The sequence below is a fragment of the Primulina huaijiensis genome, chromosome 13, assembly GCF_012295235.1.
Source record: "Primulina huaijiensis isolate GDHJ02 chromosome 13, ASM1229523v2, whole genome shotgun sequence".
In the NCBI taxonomy this organism is placed as follows: Eukaryota; Viridiplantae; Streptophyta; class Magnoliopsida; order Lamiales; family Gesneriaceae; genus Primulina; species Primulina huaijiensis.
The window spans coordinates 14,429,092-14,454,895 of record NC_133318.1 but is presented as its reverse complement, the minus strand read 5'-3'; the positions used below and the strand labels follow the sequence as shown (position 1 = coordinate 14,454,895).

At 34.6% G+C, this 25,804-nt stretch overlaps 1 protein-coding gene and 1 long non-coding RNA gene across 5 annotated transcripts; one reads left to right on the top strand and one right to left on the bottom strand.

Moving 5' to 3' along the window:
• Positions 1-8,083: 8,083 nt before the first annotated feature.
• Positions 8,084-11,410, bottom strand: LOC140991065 (uncharacterized). Of its 4 annotated transcripts, XR_012177781.1 has the most exons (5): positions 11,210-11,394; positions 11,065-11,166; positions 10,776-10,826; positions 9,104-9,184; positions 8,088-8,479 (listed from the first exon to the last, which is right to left on the bottom strand). XR_012177781.1 is itself a non-coding variant. In XM_073460974.1 (3 exons), the coding sequence occupies exons 1-3, from the start codon at positions 10,932-10,934 to the stop codon at positions 8,306-8,308; spliced, it is 414 nt and encodes a 137-aa protein (XP_073317075.1). In that variant the 5' UTR covers positions 10,935-11,058; the 3' UTR covers positions 8,087-8,305. The 4 variants fall into 4 exon arrangements, 1 of the variants encoding a protein (XP_073317075.1); XR_012177782.1 differs by having other exon boundaries at positions 8,084-8,518; positions 11,065-11,410; XR_012177780.1 differs by having other exon boundaries at positions 8,089-8,479; positions 11,065-11,393.
• A 9,484-nt stretch (positions 11,411-20,894) lies between these two features.
• Positions 20,895-21,588, top strand: LOC140991369 (uncharacterized). Its single transcript, XR_012177850.1, has 3 exons — positions 20,895-21,026; positions 21,126-21,323; positions 21,396-21,588. It is a non-coding gene; the product is annotated as an uncharacterized lncRNA (long non-coding RNA).
• Positions 21,589-25,804: the final 4,216 nt, after the last annotated feature.

Sequence of the window (25,804 nt, the reverse complement as noted above, 5' to 3'; positions counted from 1 at the left end):
CTGATACTCCCCCTTGATCATTGTCTAGTTTGACTGATGAACTCATGGGAGTACTTGCTGCTGAACATGATTCCATGTCAAATTTCTTGAGCAGCTCCTTCGTATATTTGGTCTGACTGATAAAAATACCAGTTTCTAATTGCTTCACTTGCAGTCCAAGGAAAAATGTCAGTTCACCCATCATGCTCATTTCAAATTTGTCCTGCATCAACTTAGCAAACTTCTCGCATAATTTGGTGTTAGTTGACCCAAATATAATAGCATCAACATAAATTTGAACAAGTAGAATATGATCATTCTTGGAAAATTTGAACAAGGTCTTATCAACTGATCCAACTGAAAAATCATGATCAGTTAGGAATTTTGAAAGCGTTTCATACCAAGCTCTTGGAGCTTGTTTCAGACCATATAAGGCGTTGTTCAAATGGTAGACATGATCATAAAAAATATGATTGATGAATTTTGGAGGTTGCTCCACATAGACTTCTTCATGCAGCTGACCGTTTAGAAATTCGCTTTTCACATCCATCTGGTAAACTTTGAAGTTCTTGAATGATGCATAGGCAAGGAATATTCGGATGGCTTCCAGTCTTGCAACTGGGGCATATGTTTCATCATAGTCAATTCCTTCTTCCTGCCTATATCCTTGTGCTATCAGTCTCGCCTTGTTGCGCACAACTGCACCATCTTCGTTCAATTTGTTCCTGTACACCCATTTTGTACCTATAATAGCTTTTTAAAGTGGTCTTGGAACTAAGTTCCAGACATTGTTATGGGTAAATTGATTCAGCTCCTCTTGCATTGCATTTATCTAGTTTGGATCAGCAAGAGATTCATCAGTTTTCTTCGATTTTAATTGCGATACAAAAGCTGAATGAATAAATAAATTAAGCATCTGATTTCTTGTTCTTACCGGATCAGATGGATTACCTATCACCAATTCCGGAGGATGTGATTTCTTCCATCTGAGTTCAGTGTTTGTTGTATCCAAGTTGGTAACTGCTTCTGTATCAGTTGGAGCTTCATCAGTTGGCAGTTGAATATTCTCAATAGGCTCCTCCAACTGAACATCAGGAATAGCTTCCTGTTCGACTGGTTGTTCTAGCACTTCTGGTTCTGGTGTTTGGAGGTTGTTGTGATTGGTATGATTGTCTTCTTCATCTTCATCCTCCAAACTGATCTCTGTAAGTCTATCAACTAGATCAACTGGATCAGTTGGCTTATCAGTTCGAGCGTTTTCTTCAAAAACAAAATGGATAGATTCTTCAACATTCAAAGAATTTTTATTAAAAACTCTATATGCTTTGCTAACTAAAGAATATCCAAGAAATATTACCTCTGCAGATTTTGCATCAAAGGTTTTTAAATGATTTTTACCATTATCGAGAATAAAACATTTGCAGCCGAATATTTTAAAGTAAGAGACCAAACTTTTTCTTCCATGCTAGATCTCATATGGTGTTTTCATATGATTCTTATTAATCATCGATCTGTTCTGAGTATAACACGCAGTGTTTACTGCCTCTGGCCAAAACCTTTGAGAAATGCCCGAATCAGCAAGCATTGTTCTAGCAGCTTCTTTAAGGGTCCGGTTGCTCCTTTCAGCTACACCATTTTGCTGAGGAGTTCTAACTGCTGAGAGCTCATGCTTAATTCCAGCATTTTCTAAAATATTTGAAAGAGTTTGATTGATGAATTCAGTTCCTCGATCAGATCTGATTCTATCAATTCCAACTGATTTTTCATTTAATAATCTTTTGAAAAGCTTGATCAGTTGTGCAGCAGTTTGGTCTTTGGATTTGAGAAAGATAACCCAAGTAAATCTTCAAAAATCATCCATAATTACCAAGGAGTATTTCATTCCCCCTAAGCTCATGATTAGTATTGGACCAAAGAGATCCGTATGTAATAGTTCTAAGTATCGGAAAGAAGATTTACAACCCTTATTTTTAAAAGAAGATTTTACTTGTTTACCAAACTGACATGCTGAACAAATTTTATCTTTGACAAAATCCATTTTGGGGAAACCAGTTACAAGATCGTGGTTACTCAGATATGCAATAGATTTAAAGTTCAAGTGGTTCAATCTCTTATGCCACAACCAGTTTTTAGAAATTTTTGAAGCAATGAAACATACTGGTGCATAAGGTTGATCATTCCAACTGACTTTGTAAGTCTTTCCACACCGTTTGCCAGTTAGAATAACCTCATCAATTGAGTATTTGACTGAACAAGAGTGTTTGTCAAACTGAACTCAGAATCCGTTATCGCATAACTGATTGATGCTAATCAGATTATACTTGCGATTCTCAACTAATAAAACATCATTAATGGTAAAGTTACCATGGATAAGCTTACCCTTACCCACAATTTTACCTTTGGAATTATCTCCAAAACTGATGTTTGGTCCAGTGTACTTGATCAGTTGAGATAACAAATCTGCATTTCCTGTCATGTGTCGTGAGCATCCACTATCCAAGTACCAGATTGATTCCTTAATTGTTCCTGTTTCCTGTAATCACACACAAGATATAATTTTTGGTACCCTTTTCTATTTGGGTCCCAAACTGATTAGTCCTTTAGGAACCCAGACTTGGAGTATTCTGACTGACTGTCCAGTTGATGTATTCCAGATGGTCTTTCTTGATTGGTGTGTGTTTGGTGTGTAGTGTGCAGATGAGACAACATGTGATTTAGCTTTGTTCGACTGATTGTTCAGCCGATATCTTTTCTGAACCGGCTTGCTGTTATAGTAATTGAAGTAGCCATTTGAATATTTTCTGCTGAATCTTTTTGATGACTGACTACGTGAGTCAGTTAAAACTTTTGGGCTATAACCAATACCATATCTTCTAGCCTTGTTAGTACTTTCAGTAGGCTGTTCAACCAGTTTACTTGGCTCAGCTTGTTATTGTATCAAAACTGATTTGACAAAGTGAATGTATTTCCCTTTATCCATATTCAGTTTTGGTCGAGTATCATTGGGAGTCATTTCATCTTGGGTGCTGAACCCTAAACCAGTTTTATCAGTAACTGATTTCTTAGAGTTCTGCATTTCAGTTAATGCAACAGATGATTTGTTCCAAGCCTGAATAAGCTCAGTTTGGTTTGAATTTTCAAGCGTCAACTTTTGATTCATTGATTGATTCCTGCTCTTTTCAGCATTGAGCTCAGCAATCTCCCTTTTCAGACTCAACACATCAACTGATTCATCAGTTTTAGTTTTATTGTCTATGGGATCAGTTTTCTTTGCTCTGGCCTTTTCAAACGATAAGGCAAGCTTGTGATACTCATTAACTATGTCATGAAGAGTTGAAATAAGCTCTTCTCTAGTGAAATCAGTTGAGCTGAAGTCAAATACCTGTTGACTGCTTGACTCCTCTTCTGTATCACCAGCCATTAGACACTTCACTTCCTCTTCACCATCATTGGAACTGCATGAGGTTTCTGGTTCTGACTCCTCGCTGTCAGTTTCTGCCCATTTAGATTTATTTTCTTCAGCTAAGAGTACCTCATGCTTCTTCTTGGAAAACCTCTTATTATCCTTGGATCTCTTTCTATGCTCATATGACTTCCTTCTTCTTTCAGTCGAGCCCTGACTGTCCTTCTTGGGTTTGGGACAGTCAGCAATGAAGTGAGCTGGTTTGCCACAGTTGTAGCAACTATTTGATTTCTCTTTAGAATTATTTCTCTGATAATTCTTCTGGAAGTTCCTTTGATTTCTCCTCATAAATCTTCCGAATTTTTTAATGAACGATGACATAGCATCATTGCTCAATTGATCAGCAGACTTCTCGACTGAACCAGTTGGTTCTGTTCTGACAGCAGCTAATGCAGTTGTGACTGCTGGAGTAGAAGGCTCTCTTTCTCGAGTTTGCAGCTCAAACTCATAGGCTTTCAGATCAGTGAATAGATCATGAAGCTCAACTTTGTTTAGATCCTTGGTTTCCCTCATTGCCATGGTCTTTATGTCCCACTCCTTGGGAAGACCTCTGATAATTTTTAATGCAACTTCTTTGTTGGTATACACTTTTCCAAGTGCATTGAGTTCATTGATGATGCAGCTTACTCGCTCATCATACTCATGCATCGATTCTCCAGTTCTCATCTTGATATTGTCAAACTTCTGCACAGCAACATAAAGTTTATTCTCTTTGGTTTGTTCATTTCCTTCACACAGTTGGATCAACTTTCTCAATTCTCCTTAGCTGTCTTACACATCTTGATCTTGCTGAAAGTTACTTTGTCCAGTGTCTTGTACAGTATATCCTTTGCCATATTATCCAGATTTGCTTTCCTTTTGTCTTCTGTCGTCCATTCATCTTTGGGCTTTTCTATACGATGAGGTGCCCCTTCAGTAATAGCCACTGTTGTATTGGCTTTCAGAATCTTCATCGGTCCGCCAGTGATAACGTACCACTTGTCGTCATCTTGTGCAGCTAAGTGAGCCTGCATTCTTATTTTCCAGTCATCGAAGTCCTCTCTGGAAAACACAGGGATCTTATTGAAGGAAGACATAATGATCAGTTTGAGAGTATAGATATTCTGAGACGAGATACAACCGCTCTGATACCACTTGAAAGGATCGGTTAAGATGTGAAAAGTGTTTAGAAGGGGGGGTTGAATAAACACTCACGGATTATGTTCGTTTTTTGTAAGTTGAGTTCAGTTCAATGGCAAACTGATACTCGGTATCTCGTCAGTCGATGACAATCAGTTTAACTGAAAAACAGTTGCGGAATTAACTGAATGAAAGATAGAATAACTGAAATAAAAGGTAACTTAAATGAAAAGCATGCGATTTGTTTCTGGATGTTCGGAGAATGGAATAACTCCAATGTTACCCCTTCTATCACGAAGATAGGATTTCTACTAAAAGACTTTGATCGAATACAATGTTTGTACTGACCCACTTCAGTTTGGTCTTATCAATGCCAAAACTGAAACTCTTAGTTACAACAGGCTATTTCAGTTTGTGACTGATCTTAGCACAACTTAACAATATAACAGGGATTACAGTGTGCTAACAAGCTTAAAGACGGTAGCCTTGAATGCTACAGATAGAACTTAGTAAGTGTGAGCTTTTGATTCCAGCAGAGTAACAACTTGAGTAAAATAGTTGTTCTTGTATCCTTGTTTCTTCAGCTGCTCTCTTCGCCTATTTATAGGCTTCTCTTCCAACGGTAACTTGATATAACATTTGAATAGTATATCCGTTGATTGCCACGTCGATATTCTCCTGATAATCGTACACTGTAGACTTTGAAATGCGGCGTTCCACTACGAGTTGCAATCTGCTTGTACTGATGTCGGTTGAGTGTCCTTTTCATTTGATGACGTGTAAGGCTGAGCGATCAGCTGATAAACGGTAGCTGATAAGCTTGTGCTGAGTGAATCAACTGATCAGTTTCCAACTGATCAGTCAGCTGTCTTTAGTAGTCCAGATAGATTCAACTGATCAGTTTCCAACTGATCAGTCAGTTAACTTGGAAGGTTCAGTTCAGCTGGATTCGGTTGCCTTTGATAACTCACGCGATACTTCAGTTAGGCAAGCTGTATAATTCGAATACTTGATCAGTTAGTCCAATAGATAAATGGTTTGTCAAACAGCCGAAATTTAGTTTCCAACATAATTCTTCAATACTGATCAATTGGCATGATCGATTAGGACATCATGGTTCAATAATGATTCGAAAAATTATAGAAAATACACATGGTCATCCGCTGAAAGACCAGAAGATCTTTCAAAATTAATAAGTTTCAATGTAAAGTATTTTCTCGTGGAAAACTTATTATAAGACCATCACCAGCTAAAATCCAAAATGAATCACCTATGTTTCTCGAACGTATTCAGGGTGATATTTGTAGGTCAATTCATCCACCATGTGGACCATTTAGATATTTTATGGTATCGATCGATGCCTCCAGCAGATGGTCACATGTATGTTTATTATCAATTCAGAATGTGGCATTTGCAAGATTACTTGCTAAAATAATAAAATTGCGGAATCAATTTCCCGATCACACAATCAATATAATTAGACTTGATAATGCTGGTTAATTTACTTCCCAGACTTTCAATGATTATTGTATGTCAATAGGAATCACTGTTGAGCATCCTGTTGCTCATGTACATACACAAAATGGATTAGCTGAATCATTGATTAAACGTCTACAACTGATTATTAGAGCAGTGATTATGAAAACAAAACTCCCTGTTTTTATATCGGGACATGCAATTTTACATGCTCCTGCATTAATTCGCATCAGATCAAGTGCATATCATAAATACTCCCCATTGCAGCTTGCATTTGGTAAAGAACCAGATATTTCTCATTTGAGAATTTTTGGATGTATGGTATATGTGCCTATTGCACCGCCTCATCGAACAAAAATGGGACCTCAAAGAAAAAGCGAAATTTATGTTGGTTATGATAGCCCATCAATCATTCAATATATTGAGGCTCATACAGGCGACGTGTTTACATCACATTTTGCTGATTGTCATTTTAATGAGGAAATCTTCCCAATGTTAGGGGGAGAAAAGAAAAATATCGAAAAAGAAATTACATGGTATACATCATCATTGTTATATTTGGATCTAAGAACTAAATAATGTGAAAAAGATGTACAGAAAATTGTGCACTTGCAAAGAATAGCAAATCAAATATAAGATGCATTTGCAGACACAAAAGAATGAAATATGTAATGCATGAACATGCATGGCTCAATCACAACAGGAGAATAGGAGACACAGAGGGGAGCTACATCGTCATGCAGCTAAACCACCCTGCCAAGTATGCGAGATATGTCATGATGTGTCCAATAAACACTCACGACTCGACCTCCATACAGCTGATAACGATACAACATGAAGACACAATAACAAACAATGTATGATGTCAATATTTCAAGTGCATATCACATAGAAAATGCATCAAGAAATATACAACCATAATTTCAGCATCAGGGATAACTCAACTCAAAAGCCGCTAGCTGATTCCGAATTAACCACGTGTGTCAGGAATACAATACAAGAAACGAACAAGATAACAAGAATGATAGGGCTCAACATGAATGCCATAATATCATGTCTTATACTAAATGTCATAAAATATGTCAAATAATTGAACACATCATTAAACAAGGAATTTAATTCACATAAATCAGAGGAATACGAGTAAACATAATTTATAATTTACAGCCGTATGTTAACGAACTGTAATGTGCCTAAACCGACTTTGAACCACAACAAGCTCAACTTTGATCTCCTCGGCCTAACAAATAAGTTAATATAACAAGTCGAGTAAATTTCAAATCCATCAACAATAATTCTAAAAATCCAAACTCGACGAATTTTTATCCAAAATCCTCAACTTTCCACTTACGATTATTTTTCTAACTCAAAAATCGTATTTAAAGTCTAACAAAATCCGTATAATCAGCTTTTCGTCAAAAGTTTATATTTACTCTAAAATTATGATATATATAGCTAGAATCAAAGCTTGGGATGTGAGGAACAAAACTCTCAAGAATATTTGATTTTCGACATTGGACAGAGAAGTTAGATTGATTCTTCGACGGCTGCTACAGTGGTGACGGGAAGAGAAGTTGGGGATGTGTTGTCTTCTTTTTCTTCCTTTCCATATTCAATAATGGTAAGGTTGAATGGTGTATGCATGTCTATATATTTTAATATAAATTGGTTACTAAAAATAGTAGCTCATTTTTATTAATCCCGGTTTTGTATTTATTTTGATCTATTGTGTTATTTAAATCTACGAATGTGTTGTACATCGTATTAAATCCGATATTCTAAAATACATATTTTTAACACACTTTCAAAAATTATTTGACATAAAATGCAATAATTATTTTTAATTATGTCAAATTAACGGATAATTAATCACAAGGTCTTACATATTTAGACTTCAATAAAATGTGTTTAACATAATATATGGATAGATAACATCACCGTGATATAATACATCTAAAAAATAAAACAAATAGATTATTTGAAATTTCGATTATTACTTATTTTATTCCTATTATAAATGTGTAAATGAGTGATAAACTGGAACGTAAATAGCAAAAAAATTATTAAGGTAAGAGTAGCTTTTCCGTAAATGATAAACTTCATCTCGTCAAATGTGTCCTTAAAATGATACTCATCCAAGAATAACAGTTCAGTCGAGGCACATGATTGTCAGTCTAGGATCACATAATTCATGAACATGACCAGCAACATAGCACCATGATATAGTTATTCTGTTCTTCAACGAAACCTTGCAAGATTTAGAGGAGTTTAGTCTATAGTAACATCAGAGTTCGTTTCCATAGGCATATCTTGAGAACTTATGTCTTGCTGAGCTGAGGAAAATGGAATGGCCAGCTCTCCATGCGATGCCCTTGCACCATTTTGATCGGTTCCACAACCCCATTGTTCTTCATGCCTCATGGTAGGTACATTCATCTTATCCTTTCAATTTATTCGGTATCGACATTTAGAATCAGAGATCTGATATGTAAGGAAACAAAAACTTTGTGGAATATAACTAACATGGCTATTCAACTATGAACATGAATACAGAATTTCAGACGAGTAGCAATTTTTCAGAAAAATGCTGACTTTAAGACAATAAGAAGTGATCCCACAAGTGTTTCCGTTACCAGAGTAGTGATTTTGATTCACACTCAGATATCATCTTATATGCCTATTTAGATTTTCTTTTCTTTTTTCTGAAAAAATTCAAATGGTGACTCAAAGGGAATTTATTACAGTAAAAATATTCTTTGCCTTCCAATTTAAAAGGGCTTCTAAAGTAACAAAATGAATCATGATATTGATGTTTCATGAGGTAAATAATCACTCCTTAGCCAAATTAATGATTAAAAAATTAACTGAATTCAGAATCTGTTAAAAACAACATGCCATGTATCAGTACCATCGGTTCTGGATGAGAGAATCTTTTAAAATGGCCAAGTTTCACTTCTTCCGCAAGTACCAAATTAATGTCTTCAAGAATTATTCAAATCAAGCATAGAAACTGATAAAGAGAAGATCGGACAAAATAAAAGTTAAAAAAAAAGATTTTAGAAGAACCTGCAAATAGCCAAGAAAATCAGGCACGGTTAATAGTTTCCCTTCTTCCAGCTTTGCTGCAATCCATTCATGCATTTTCACCTTAGAAATGATATGAAGATATTAGTAGGCAACCATTTAAAGCATTTCTCAAAAACATTCACATAATCATGGCCAAGTTCTATGATATTATGCCAACCCCCAATGTTATTAAGAATTTTTCCGATGAAGAAGAGTGAAAGATAAACAAGTCAATGTACTAGGCCTGATGCAAAGGCTTGAACTCCGTAATCACTACAAAATATTTTCATCAATTTGTAGATATATCTTTCTGTTTCACTCTTATGCCTCAGGGAATCAACAAACATAAATCAAAACACTTTCAAACTGAGGAATTCCGAAGCTCTAGATTACAGGAATCTCAATAATCTATGATCCTTACTGTAGGATCTGCACCAGTACAATATCCATGTTTAAGCATTTTTCTTCAGCGGCAAAATGGACTTTATACCATAGATAGAGGATACCTTCAAAATCATTCAATCTCGATGGAATTATGCAAGAAAGTACATAGGTATCTCCGGTGAACAAACAGTCTTAAGATGGATGAAAGACTCACCTCTGGAATTGTTTGATCATAACAGAAATTGTACAAGAGAGTAGACAGAAATATATGGTCACAACCTCCAACAGAAAATTTGAACTTTTCATGATTGGTGCAACACTACTGCTTTTGTATTTATAATCTCACTTTCTTTGAACCGCATATTAACGTTTTGAAAAAGGCCGTAGCTTGTCATGTTCGGAAAAGACACACTTGTAGTTTGTCATCTTCGTAAAATATTCACTTCAGCTTCTTGACAAGTTCTGTTGTCTTGATTGCTTTTTTAAAACGTTTAAGTAAATGCAAATCATTTAAAATCCATTTTTAATATAGGCGCAAAATAAAAAGCCACCAAAAACAGAGATTTCATAACCGTCATTGAGCCCATAAGGTAAGTTAGATTACGAAATAACCACCACCTTCTCCAGTTTACCGGGCTCACATGGTTTTAATAGTACAAACTTCTTAGCTAAAACAAGATACCGGTATAAATTCTACGTGGTTATCAAAAAACAAACTCGATAAGATAAAATATCTACACATAAACGTAATGTCAGCTTCAATCAATAGCTGAAACATGACTAAAACATCAATGACCAATTCAATTTCCTATCAAAAATCATATGATCACTCACAAATTCAGTCATGCATTGAAAAAACATTGTCTCAAATTGGATGTGAAGCATGAAAATGCAGAAAATGAAGCCTTACAGAAAACACACAAAAGAACTTCAACATTTTCAAAGAAGTGGCATGCATGTACCCATTTCCACAGTTCAACAACCAACAAAAAAAACTGAGAAAAGCAAAAATGAGGAGTCTCAATAACAGAACCTTCAAGAATCTCAGATCACAATAAAAATCAATCAAGCACAACTGAATCATTCAACTAATTCAGAAAAAATAAATCAAGATTAGAAACAAATCAAGAAAAATGATGAGGGGAAACCAAAATCTCACGCCACATCAAAACAATCAGCAAAATCAATTATTTTCTGATCCGTTGACAAGAAATCAAAACTGAAATTCTGAAAAATTCAATCAGAATATTAACAAAGATAAATTCCGTAAAAAGGGTCAATCTCTTACATAGGAATAGTGCTGCCCAGCCTCAAAAGCGTGCTTTTGGTTACCAGAAGCCTGTGCATATAATTGGCAAAGATTGTTAGCAACATTCTGGAAAGTAGAGAATAAAACCCTTTCATTCTCATCCACAACAGTGATTTCCATCTTTCTCTTGGATGCCATGAAATTCTTGCTCTCTCTCGATTTTTTTTTTCAATTTCCCAATATAAATTGCTTCTCCTTCTCCGATCCCACCCACAAGGTTTGTTTTTAAACTTGGATTGTATAGAAAAAGACAGTAAAGAAAACCAACCTGGAATCTTTAGCACGCATGTAATCAGATGCAGATTAAAGGAACCCGTTACTTTAATTACAGCCCAGCCAAGTGAGAAAGCAAACACACACTCTTAACGGCCTGCGCTCAAATTTTTGGAAAACCAAACTTCCCCCCATCTCACTCTCTCTCTCTCTCTCTCTCTCTCTCCATGTATATATATAAATACAATTCTACATATTATCAAATCCCAATTGCAAAGCTGAAATGGGTTTTAGAGACAAAGATGAGTTCTCTATTCCACTATTTGTACATTAGCAATGACTGTTTATCAGTACAATGGCTGCATGTATAAGCAAAATCTTGAGGAAATTTAAAATATGTAGTAATTTCTATTTGTTTGAGTGCTTGTTTGATATGTTTCTTAATTTGCAAAACAAATATAAAAAAGAAAACTGTATATATTTTACTGTATTTATATATCAACTATCCCCAAATTTTTTAATACGGTAAATTAGCTTAAAATCTCCACCAATAGTTTTTGAGTGATGGATCAATACTTAAAATTTCATTTTCGAAGTTTGCACCCTAAACCCATCGAATTATTTCGAAAGCTTGGTTTTGAGGATTCGACAATGGTTTGCATTTTGTGTATGATTTTGATGTATATTTTTCCGAAAAGTTTAGAATTTTTTGGCCAGATTATAGCTCAATGTTAATGTTTCTACAAGGGTTGATTCATCTTTCGCATTAGTTCTATTTGTATACTACTTGATGTTTGTAATTTTCTTTGCATCTTACCTCACATCTTGGTTATGACATATTAGTTTATGAAAACAACACATTTTCAAGTAAAATATCAATTTGAGCTACATTTTATGATTTTGTTTATTTAATTATATGATTTTGTATTTAAAGTTGTATTGAATCAAAAGGATCGGTGAAGCACAACAGAATGGAATCTGCGGGTAGTTTGTCGAGTGAAAAATGTGGTAGTTGTCACTATTATGAAGAGTTGTACATGATATTGTTAAATTATTCCATGAGTTTAATGGACATATTTCTGCGTCTATCAACAAAATGTGATGAGATTAAATGAGAGACAATGTGTTTGCAATATGTAACTCTTTATGAGAAGATATATGTGAGTTTGAATGATTACGATAATGTCTCGAACATGATTAAATTGTATATGCATTTGAAATTGACAATAATTGAAATTCGAGTACTATCTGTCTTTTGAAAAATTTTAATGTGTTAAAGGAGGTGTCTGTCTTTTGAAAAAATTACACTTAGCATTTCGAGTATCCTTCGTCTTGCAACATGAATTTTTTTTTAATACATGAATGCAAGAAATCCCGATTGGTTAACTGAGATTTGGATTACATAAAAGATTTAAATTCGTCAATGATTTGAAGGAAGATACCGTAATTGCAAGTCATAGAAACGAGACACTAATTAATTGTTTTGTATCAAGACTTTGAAACAAATTACTGGCACTAACATCAATGGCATTCGAATTGAATGTAATTAGGGAAAAGTACACCATATGCGAGATATGTGAGCTTGTCTGAAATTATGAGTGAGAGGTGAAACAATCTAGAACTTGCATAATTACCCTTCAAGGCGAAAATACGGATGGTGATGGCTTAGGAATGATTTAGGCGATTTTTGGACTATTTGAGTTATTCGAGCCAATCATTACAACATTTTTATCCCTAGAGTCCTCTTTGAGCCTATTTTTAAAATCGAATGGGCACACAAACTAACCATGCTCGTTATTTTGTTGAAATTCCACATTAGCTACCCTTAATTAACCAACTCATACAATATTCACGCCTAATTTTGAGAAAAAATTTTCTTGCCCTTAGAAATCTCAAAAACTCCAATGTTTGAAGAAAAAAGTTCTAATGATGATGGAATTTGTGAAAAAGAAGAAAAATGGTGGGATATGTACAGAGTTTTGAAAAAAAAATTATTGATCGAGAAGAGAGACTAGAAATTTCAGGGAAGTTAATATGGGAAGGACGATGAAATTTAATAAAGAAAGAGACTTGGATAGGGGAATGAGCTTTGTCGAAGAATCATGTACTTCTCTCATTTTTTAGTCATTTATCTTTTATTGTATTCGTGAGCCGTTGCCTAATGTTATAAGCTTATAAATACCTTTTGACCAAGCCAAAATCGTCAAACATTAAGTGGAGAAGGGTATGAATGGCAAGCCTATGGAACGTTTCATGAGAGATTGAGTGAAAAAGAGACGAGAGATACACTTGAGAGCAACTTTGAACTGAAACACAATTGAGAATTATGATGTTTAACCGACACAAAACACGTTTCATTGTTTTGATCAATCCTAGTTAAAGTCAAGAGTCTTGAAGTTGCAATGAAGTTAAAATTCTTTTAATTTCTGAAGTACTTTGCTTTCAATCGAGTATGATGGGTTTTGGTTGGCAGATTTGGGGTGGATGGTGTCATGTGTTGAATTGAGTTTTGAATAAATTTTTCTGAATTTTTCTCGAGGACGATCAAAAGCTAAAGTGTGGGAGGCTTGATAAGCATAAAAAGTATTGTCGTTTTGTAGTCTATTTTACATCGTTTTGTGCTTATTTGTCGTGTATGCATCCTAGTTTTGCGGTTATTCATTGAATTATTTTTTGTCGTGTAGTGTTGACAAAAATGCGAACAAATGAAGAGAATTGGTAGAAAAGACAACAAATGGATGCCACAAACTCGAAACCCCCGAGAAGTGCCTGAAAAGTTGGAGAAAAGATCAAAGAGAAACCCACGTGGACATGCATTGACATTGGATTGAAGAAATTTCATGGAGAACTCACTGCCCAACCCATGCAGGTACCCACGCACGCATGGGGGGTAACGTGGGTTGTAATCACCTGTGCGAAATATAGAAAATATCAGATTTTCAGATTCTATTCTTTTAAACTCGATTTTTTTTCTTTCCAAAGAGATTAAGAGTCTCTCTATACCTTTTTTGGAGGGCTTTTGTGGGAAATATAAATATAAAATCCCAAGAACACAAGGGGGATTTGATTATTTTTGGACGATCAAACATTGGCGTCTAGGGTTGGAAAGAAGGGAGAACACTTCAAGCGAGATACATGTCATTCACACTTAGATTTTTCAATATTTCTCTTCTTGAATATTATTTTCTTGGATTTAACACATTGATTTATTTCTTTGTTATGGATTTAACGCCCCGTTTCGGAGAAAAGCGAAAAAAAACGGTCAAATTAGTTTGACCAAATTAAGCGTAATTAAGGCGTTTAATTAAGCACACTTAAACACAAACCAGATGGCATCTGATCTAGATCTCGAGATGTTCAAAACAAAAATCAAAACTCAGCTCAGTGATATCCTCAAAGTTTTCCGTACTTATCTTGGACAAGTGCAAGAGCTCAAAGTCACTCAGCTTCGTTCAACTTTGGACCTAACCTGAAGAGTTGACGAAGCTCGTATTGCTCTGTCAAATCAGATTGAAACAATTGGCTCACACTTGTATAAAGTTTTTAGTTTTCTACAGCCAAAGACTGTTGATGCCAAAAAGGGTAAAAGAAGGATCTAGAAAAGCCAAAAGAAAAACGAGATCATCTGCTCCTTCACAGTTCTCATCTCATCATAGAAAACCTTCTAGAAGTTGTAGTCAAGGTCACAACAGCTCAAGTAACGGCTACACACCAAGCCACACTTTTTACCGATCATTCAAGCGATATATTTTTCTTTGATTTTGAATCTCTTTGTTTGTGTTAAAATTTTGAATACAGCTACAAAAATTCATTTTTTCTTAATATCTGAATTTCAGCTTACATCATCAAAAAAGGAAAAACTGTTAATATATAATTTGAGCCCAAGTTTTGGTAATTAAACTGTTCTGATCCTATAAATTGTTAAATGCAAATCACTCGAGAAATTGTCTACAAACTGAACTTAACTGATCCGTAAGCTTGATATGATAAGCACACTCCGGGAATCATCTGAATTGATAAGCTTACGGTGGGGATCAACTGATATGATCGTCTTAAACAAAAATATGTTGATATGAAGACATTTTCTAACTAAAACTATCAGTTCACTATTGAGCCGTTTCAGAAATGACTGACTTCGATCATAGCTTTTACAGTTGCCTATTTCAGCTAATGTCAAAGAAATTTGAATTTTCTCGATACTATATTTGGAAAGATGACAAAGACACGTGGCAACCTCTGCAGAATTGTTGGGCATACTATGATTGTGAGTACCTGCCATATTTATTAACTTTAAATTGAAAACTATAAAAAGAGAATGCATCATAGCCATTTACAAGAACTGGTACTTTGAATCTACTTTCATCTATTCTCTTATTTATGAGCATCTCTTCAAGATCTAGTTCAAGCTGGAATGCACACACACATGTTACATCGGATCACTTAAGGATCAGTATGTGCACTTATGTTCTCACGCACTTGTTGTTTATTTTTAACAGATTTGAGTTATGAGAAGTATTTGTAAATGTCAGAAAGTTGTTTCTGGACATATTGAATTAAGTAGCTACTAGGAGTTTCAAGTCAGCAGGGTTGTTGAACCAAGCTGAAATTGGTTTGTACAAGAGTTGTACCGATCAAATCTTCTAGTAAAATCCTTTCGGAAACAGAAGAAAGGGAGATGTAGAAGCTTAGCATTCGAACTTCCAAAAACAAATATTTTCCTTCTTTATTTATTGTCTTTTATTCTATTTAAACTGAAATGAGCTGATATTAAGTTTATAATATTAATTAACTATATCGAGATGATTCCGAAATTATCTTTTTAAGTAGCTCGAAGTACTCAGTCTGATTGGAAAGTCCATTTTAGCTGTTCACACAACTTGAGTTTGCAAAAACATTCTATTTTCAGTACAAATGTTTATTCACCTCACTCTAAATACATTTTCGATCCTAACACATTTAAATTCATTTACTAGAGTAGAATACAAGTAAATTAAATTCTTGTTAAATTTAAATGTTAAAAAAATGGTTGTNAATTTATTTTATATGAAATTATATATATAGTTTAATTATATTAATTTAAATTAACAATTTTAAATTAAATATTATTATATTATTAAAATAACCAGTTAACAATTTATTTGTATCATTTCTCCGAATTCGATGAGTGCTGTCAATATTTTTGTCCATGAACAAATTTTTTGACAATACAAGACTTTCAACATGCTGATCTTTAAATTAAAATTTAGAACATTTCCATCACGCAATATCGGAATTCAATTATAAGTACACTAGTTGTATTAAAAATTGTCCTCTTTTGAACAATAAATGTAATGCCTGAGATTTTATCACGGTAATCTGATATTGATTAAATTATAAATTGCTCGGATGATAGACGGACCACTTCGAGAAATGAATTGGAATGACATAAGTTGAGTAGGGTGTGAGACCCGAAGGTCTCGCGCATATGCGCGACGAGGTAGCGCGCATATGCGCGTGCTGTGCGAAAAGCTTCTTGTGCGGACAGAACTTTGCGCGCACATGCGCGGCTTGAGGGCGCGCATATGCGCGAGGAGGTGCATTGCCATATACTTAGTCCAGAGAATGTGGCGCATATGCGCCAAGAGTTGGCGCGCATATGCGCGGGTATTCGGTAGCCAAATGTGAATTCCAGAGAATATCGCGCACATGCGTGGAAGAAATGCGCGCATATGCGCGAGTTGCCGAGAAGGAAAATGCCGGGACAGAGATTATGGCGCATATGCGCGAGACTTGGTCGCGCATTTGCGCGAGAGGCAGAATGGCAAGATGTCGGGCAGAGCCTCCGGCGCAGATGCGCGGGTCTTGGACGCCTTTTTAGAATTGTGATTGTGGAAAAGCCACCCGTCCGATTTGCAATCCGACTTCAGTACTGCGTTCCTATCGACGCAAGCTACAAGTGGACGTAAGTTTTACTACGTTTTGATATGTCTTGAAATTATGATATTGCCAGAATCGGATATAATTCATATATGATGTTCTTGACATGTTAGACATCGTAGAATCGAAGTCAGATCGAAGAACAGATTGATTATGGAATTGTTATGATTTTTCAGATTATATTGCTTGAAATTGAATAGATTTGGATTATGGTTTGATTTCAGATTGTATTGGATATGGGGTATGATTGGTAATTGATATCTGATGATATGGTATTGACGGTAATATCGGGATGGTATCGTTATGTCGTTGTTCTTGAATTAAATTCAGATTGATCAGATTCGGCATTGAATTGTGAATGGAATATTTATATTGCTATTCTCGATATGTCATTTCAGATTGACAGAGACAGTCTTGAATTCGGAACTTCCAATTCTTCAGACCGAGACTACGAACGAAAGGTATAAGTCGATGTTAACCGGGAGATTAACTTGAGTCAGATTGGACTCTAGTTTCCCTAAAACCACATACTTTATTTTATTGCAATTGTTTGACATTGATATGCTTGTTCTATTGATTTATAGAAAGCATGTATTAGACGAGTATTAGACGAGTGATCTTGTGACAGTAGTGCCGAATAGTGATGGAATCGTCACTGGCACATTGCACATTGTCACAGGATAGTATATTGATGAAAATGCCATAGTCTGTGACGGATAGGTCAAGACACCGGATGTTTGGTTATATCGAAGTGGATAGAATTGGAGTTTCTTCTATTACTGTTATTCGATATAGGAATGCCAACGTCTGGAAACCGGGATCCCTAGACTAGGAATGAGTCTAGTCTGAGATATGAAATCATGAATTGATTGACAGTTTTATAGTGATTATGTTTTCAGAGTTGATACATATGACTGATATCTGTTACATGCTTTTACGTTGTTTATATGATTGCATGTTTCGTTGATTTATACTGGGATGTATATCTCACCGGAGTTATCCGGCTGTTGTCGTGTTTGTATGTGTGCATGAAAACAGGTGGGACAGGATCAGGGTCGAAGAGATGATGAGAGATCGTGATTAGAGTGGGGACTACGGGCTTTGACCTTGCTGTAGATAGGATTCAACACTTGACATTTAGTTGTTGAACCTTAGTTTGAGTTTGATGCTTGTTGTACAAGACCTGTACTTTTATACTGATATATATATTAGAATGATTCCGTTATATTCCGCACGGTATTTAAAAAAAAAAGTGACTCAGATTAATTAATTGATCCACTTAGCCCAATGACGATTAAAAAGATGATTAGCGTCCGGGTCCCCACAATAAATAAGGAATTTTATTTTATAGGAACAAAATTCTACATCAGACAAGTTGTGTCATGTAAAATTCGTACAAAAAATTTAACAAAATAAAAAAAATGATTATAATTTTTGTGTTTGCATAATTTACTAGTAGTATAAATAAGCTCACAACCAGTTAATTGTAAATGATGAAACCTAGCTAGCAAGCTGGAGATACATCTACAACGATTAATCCAAACATAATAATAATAATAATAATAATCAAAATAAAGTATTGATAAACAATGGCTGTCCTTTACCGAGCAACTGAGTGCATCCCTCAGAACAAGCCTTTTCACAGTTAGTTTCAATGGCATCATCTAACTTCATACATATTTGCTTGCAATCCTCTACGCAAGGCAACCCACTCGATCTTCCCGCGGCCACGACGACGAATATTATTATTAACGTTATCGCCACCTTCATCATTTTCTTCCATTTACATTCACAATTTGACCACTTTTCTTAAGGCAACAATTATATGGTGGACAGCGAAACAAGGAGAAATTTTCACTTTTTTCCTTGTTTTTTTTTTTTGTGAATTTTTATTTAATGATGTCCGTAAATAGTGTGCTAGATCGAAGACCACAAATTACTTTAGTATATTTTGCACTTGAACAAGTCATCTATCTATCCACGAGATTTAATTATATATATGCTCAATATTTTGAGGTTAGTTTTTCGTTTGCCTCATTAAATGAACATCTCTTATATCATTTTTAACTCAAAACTCTATTTTAAAATAATTCTATTTTAAAATAATGCAGTATCTGCACCAAATACAATATTCATCTCCAACTCATCTATTTCAAATCTTTTTCTCGGAATATTGTTTTTTATTTGATTTATTTAATTTTTTTTATTAATTATGAAATCATTTAAATGTGTAATTTTAAATTTAATGATATAATTATAAAAATAATATAACAAATATTATAATAATTAGCAGTGTTCTAAAAAGTTCGCTTAAGCTTCGTTTAAGCGCGCTTAAGTTTGAAGCTCAACAAAAACGCCCCGTTTCGGAGGAAAGCGAAAAAAACGGTCAAACTATAGTTTGACCAAATTAAGCGTAATTAAGGCGTTTAATTAAGCACACTTAAACACAAATAATCGCATCTGTTTATTTTTTTATTTTGAAGGTATGTTTTTATTTTAAAATAATAAATTAGGTTTATAATTTAGATGTTTATTTTTTTATTTTAATTATGATTAAGCGTGTCTGACAATGATTTGACAAATATTTAGCATTTTTTAATGTGTTCTAGTTGCAAAAATAAATAAAAATTGTAATTTTGAGATTTTTATGCTTTTATAAATACGAGAATTAATGCATCAGACTAATTTATTATATCTATGTATTATTTTATCTATTTATTAGTTTGAGATAAATATATTTACACTAAAGATAAAAAAAAATTTCACGCTTAAGTCCGTGCTAATCTCGCTTAAGTTTGAAAAGCTTGGAGTTCGACATCCGCGCTTCGGGACGCTTCACGCGACTAAAACCTTGCTAATTAAATTAATTTTTATGATTAAATATCTAATTATTAAAAAATATTATTATTTAAATAATATTTATAATATTTAATATAAATGTTTATAATAAAAAAAACAAAAAAAATTTAAAAAATAAAGAAGAACTCTGCACCAAATTTGGCATAGAGAAAATGCAAATTAAAATAACACAATTCCATTGGAGAAGAGTCCCCTGCACCAAAATAGTGTGTAGGGATGGAGATGCCCTTAGTCCACTTAAGATTTGATCCAATCTGTTGGAATATTTTAAATTTTGTTGATTTAATATAAATGTTAATCTAACGGATAATTATTGAATTGAATTCAAGAAAAAAAATTGAATATTCATAAAAAAAATAATAAAAAAAAAAGTATTGTAGTATGCACACTTAGGCCATGTACAGTGTGCTACTTCATCGGCTAACTAAATCCTCGCACTCCAAGGGGCGAGGACCTCGAACGCGATGTTCCCACACGTGGGGAAGATAGTGGCCATCACGCGGAGGATAGTGGCTAATTAAATCGTCGCACTCCAAGGGGCGAGAATCCTCGTGAGTAGCTTGTTTCGAATCCTAGGTGTCAATAATGTGCTATCTGTATCCAATATAGTTTAGATTAAGGTTGAAAGTCATCGGGAGTGGGTGACTGTGTGCATCAACTTCTCAATGGTTGGGCAGTTTCACTAGCGATGAAGTGACTTATTTAGGATATGGTAACTTTCCTCTTTGATCAGTTATTGCGTAGTTATGGTTTTATAAAGGAGAGACATTCATGTAGATTCTCATCTTTGAAATCGCATATGCAAGAACTTGTATATATTATGGACATATCATGTATGTCGAGTATAATATTCTCAATTTTATCACTTAATTCCGAACTAAGAATCTGAATCTATGTATTAAGTGGTTTTCAGATAACGATCATAGACTTCAAACTGACGTACCCAAGTGGGATGGCTACCGCTCACTTAATTTAATAGCTTCCACACTTCTCAGGGAGCGAAGTAAGTAAAGTGAGCTACTGGATACACTCACCATAAATCTTGTTTGGATAACAGTATTTGAATGCACAAGTCTTCTAAATTTATTTTGTCTTGCTTGCCTCCAGGAAACAAGTTAGAGCCTTGGGGAAATTCTTCTCTTTCAGCTTCTTGTGGGGTTTCTTTCAATGGTTTTACACTGTAGGAGATGGCTGAGGATTCGTTGAATTTCCAACTTTCGGTCTTAAAGCCTACCAAAATAAGTAAAAATAGCCAATATTGACTGACATCATGTAGTTAAATTTGCTGTCTTTTTATTCTTGGTATTAGTTTAAGCGTTACACTTGTTGATCAAAAACCAGGTTCTACTTCGATTTCTCAGCAACATATGTTGGTGTCGGTATGATATGTCCCATATTCGATCAATTTATCTTTACTAGTTGGAGCCATTCTCTCGTTGGGTATAATGTGGCCGCTCATAGAGAATAGGACAGGTGATTGTTACTTGGCAACATCGAGGCCTAGCAGTATCCACTCTCCATGGCATTCAAGGTTACCGGGTATATTAAAATACACTAAACTAAATCTTGAACGTTCGCCTATATATATAACCTTTCTTGATTCTTTTACAGGTCTTCATTGCCATATCCATGATCCGAGGTGATGGCCTGTACAACATCGTCAACGTCTTAAGCCGTACTTTACTCGGGTTGTACCAACAAATCCGTGATAAAAATTCAGGCTCAGTACTCCCAGTTGGTTCCAATTCATCTCCTTCAAATACTCCTACAGTATCCTATGATGATGAGCGTAGCACCCGACTTTTCTCAAGGACAAGATCCCTGCATGGGTCGCCATTTCTGGGTACATGGTACTTGCCATAAATCCCTGCGACAGCTCTTCCACACATTTGCCATAATTTTTACTTTATTATCTGTTTTTTATTTTATGAGTATATAACATTTATGCCTTTGTTTTGTTTCGTTTCCCCCTGTGCTTTCAATGCTCAGTCTCCATGTACTTATGTTATGAATCATTTATTAGAATTGAATATTTCGTAAGCGTTGATCTTGATTATTTGATTTCCGTTTTTTGGGAGTTACGTTGCAACAAATCGGACTGGAGCATTGTGTTTGGAGAAATTAAATCCGGCTGCAGGCTCTTTTCTCAGAAATATTTTGTAAAAGCAGTGTCGGAAATTACTTTATTGATGAGAAATTAAAATCCCGACATTCTAGCTTCCTCAATAAATGAAAATCAAGCGAATCATGTATTCTTTCTTCAAACCCCAAGACCATTAGAGATGTCAATGGGTCCGGGTTTTACCCAGACCCCAATGGACCCGTCCCGTTTGGGGCGGGTTTGGGCATACTAAATGGGTCATGGGGTGGGTCTCGGGTCCAATTTTTCAGACCTATTTGGGTATGGGGCGGATCATGGGTTCTATAATACCCGCCCCATACCCACCCCATAATTATATATGTGGATATAAATGATAAATTTGATAAATATTGGGATAATTGTCATATTATGATGGGGGTTGCTACTGTATTGGATCCTAGATATAAGATGAAGTTTGTTGAATTTTATTTTCCCCTAATTTATGATGAAATATCACAATCTAAAATTGATGAAGTTCGACAAAATTGTTGTGATTTATTGGTAGATTACTAATCCAAGACAAAAAAAATCATTGGAAAATAGTGGTGGTAGTTCAGGGATTGATGGGACTTCGTCTGTTTCTAATATTGATGCATCTGATATTAATATTTTAGATATGTATGATAAATTTGAGGCTTCAAGTTCAAGCCAAGCTGCGTCAAAATCCCTAACCGAGTTGGATATGTATTTGGAAGAAATTGTCTTGCCACGAACTCAACATTTTGATATTCTTAGTTGGTGGAAGACGAATGGGATCAAATATACAAATTTACAGAAAATGGCAAAGGATATTTTAGATATTCTTGTGTCAATTGTTGCATCTGAATCTACTTTTACAATAGTGGAAGAATAGTTGGTCCTCATCGTAGTAGGCTTAATCTAACGACTTTGAAGGCATTGATGTGCTCACGAAGATGGTTGTGAGGTGAGGTGGAAGGTTATTTTGTTATTGTACTTTCATTTTAATTTTGTTACTGTACTTTTTCTCTTTAAATTACATTTTTTACAGTTTTAAATTACAGTTTTATATTTTCAATGTACTTTCTTTCTTTAATTTTGTAGGTAATTCTTCAAGTAATTACCAACTTGTCCCACCATTCTTGATGAAGAAGAAGAAGATCCTGAAGAATGTGTCTGAAATCATGCTTACTCGCTGATTTTATATTGATCTGTTTAAATTCTGTTATGACTTATTTTTGGGGATGTCAAGACTTTTTTTGGAGAGCTAGTAACTCTTTTTTTATGTAATTCATTATGTTATGAAAATACTTTGTTTGTTATTATTAAGTGTGGTCGAAGATATGAATTAGTTTTCTATAGTGTTATATTTAGAGGCTTGTTTGTTTCATAATTCAATCATGTGATAAGAAGATTACTGTTTTCATATAAAAAAAAATTCGGGTCTCATGGGTCTGGCGGGTCTCCCCGGCCCATTTTCGTATAGGGGGTGGGGAAGGTTCGAAGAATATTTAATCGGGGTGGGTGGGGTAATGGGTCCGAGTTTTCTTCATGGGGCGGGTCTTGGGTTTAGACATACCCGCCCCATACTCACCCCATTGACATCAGACCATCTTCTACTTCATGTGGGATCTAATTTTTCAAAGATTTTGTTTGATTTTATGGTATATTTGCAGCCATAACGCCTAAGCTGAATTTGATTCAAGCAGTTTGGTGATTAGCTATGCTATTTAGGATACTGCACATAGATAGCTCCATACCCTTCTGCTTTAAGTTTTCATGAATAATTGCTTTCTTGTCTTGTTTAGAGTATAGCAAATGTATTTTTGGATATCTCCAACTATGAATTGTTTGTTTATGATAACATACTGAATTTCCAGACCTATGTTTGTACTGTATTGGGATTATTTCTTTCTGAGATGCTTTGTACTGTATTGGGATTATTTCTTTCGGCCTGCAACCCGCCATAACTCGTTGTTTGGGAGTGCAGGCCAGTCATTTGGACAGGTTGGGATATTGTCAATCCAACCCACTTATTTGGCGGTGGCGGGCCAAATTTTAGTTTTATTTGATGGAGCGGTCTAGGAAATTGTTAGGACAATCCACCTATTTAACAAGACGAGACAAACCTACTAGACTGGTGTGCTCATTTTGACAATATATCTCAATGAAACGTGAGAAATATTCATAAATTTCAGAGCAGCATGAATGAAGAAAGATTGGAAGTCCTTAACCCTCATAGAACATTAGTTAGTACAACGTAGCCTGATATTCAATGCAAGAAAATATAAAATTCAAGTTACTTCAGCCCACCATAGCCCATGTCCATAACCCTTGTAGAATAAGTTGTAAAGACAATTATTCAATCCATGAAAATATAAAATGCAATTTACTTTAGCCCAAACTAGCCCATGTCCTTAACGCTTATAGAATCAGTTGTAAAGCCCGATAGGCAGTCCAAGATAATATAAAATGGTCGAGTCTAACTTTTCAACCCAATACCTTGAACTACAATATAAAAGTAAAAAGAAAGCCAAGTGTACAATGTCTCGACACACGTACTTTAGTTTTTCCTTTTTTATTTTATTTCTCCCGAAAGATTAAAATCTTCGAATTTATTTTTCGACTTAGCATATCACTCCGTATGATTGACAATTCAGTGGTCAATTTCAATTTTGAGAAGAAAAGAAGACTCTTAAACTGGGGAAAAAATGAGTTATTGCATTAAAATCACAAATTGATTCAAAATATTAGGAGTTCGGATAAAATCGAAAAAATAGAAAATCTAAACAGAAAACTGAATCGAACCGAAAACTGAATTTTATAATTCGGATATAAATGTTAAAACCGAAATTTATTTGGTTCGGTTTCGGATTATATATGTCAAAACAGAACCGACCGAAAAAACCGAAATTTCATTAAATTAATAATTTTATTTTTATTATATATTTTTTGAGATCATATCAGTGAATGATGAATTAATTTGAATACTATTTAATTTACTATTGTTTATGTAATTCATTTAGACTTTATATTTAAATGTTTTACTAAGAAATCATGTAAGAAGTAACATATTATATTTTACAATATATTTATCTTATTAATTTAAATAATTGTATCAAAACCGAAATAACAGACCGAAATAAACGAACCATTTCGGTAGAAAACTGAACCAAACCAAACAGAAGAAAAATGGTTCGGATATCGGATTTTATATTTGTCAAACCGAAAAAATCGAAATAAAAGACCAAAAACGAACCGACTGATGAACACCGCTACATAACATGCATAAATTTTGAAAAGTTACAAATCCGAGACAATCTAATTTAATGGATCAATTTCACACACACACACACATACACATATATATATATATCAATATATATATATTGATATATTGTTCACTGATTGTGTCAATATCTGTGTCTTTAACTGATGTGGTTTTCATCTAGTATAATTGTCACCATATAGATTGACACAAAATGGAGAAATCGATCCATTAAATTAGGTTGGTAGTCCACCAATCACGGCATTGAATATATATGTTGTTAGTCAATACATAACTGGAACCAAGGCTACCATTTCCCATCCCTACCATAAAGTTTGGTTGACGCAATCATAGTCATGGAGATCGAACAATAATCAGAGGCATAATTTCAAGATCGTCGGTGCCTAAAATAATTGTTGATGGATAAAACATATGGTGAAAGAATTTTATCCATAATTGTTACAACGACTCTATTTTATGTTGATTTAAAATATTTATATAAATAAGAATGGTAAAAACTGGTGTGAGACGGTTTCACGGGTCGTATTTATTTAGACTGATATCTTATTTTGGTCATCCATGAAAAAATATTACTTTTTATGTTAAGAATATTGCTTTTTATTGTGAATATCTGTATGTTTGACTCGTCTCACA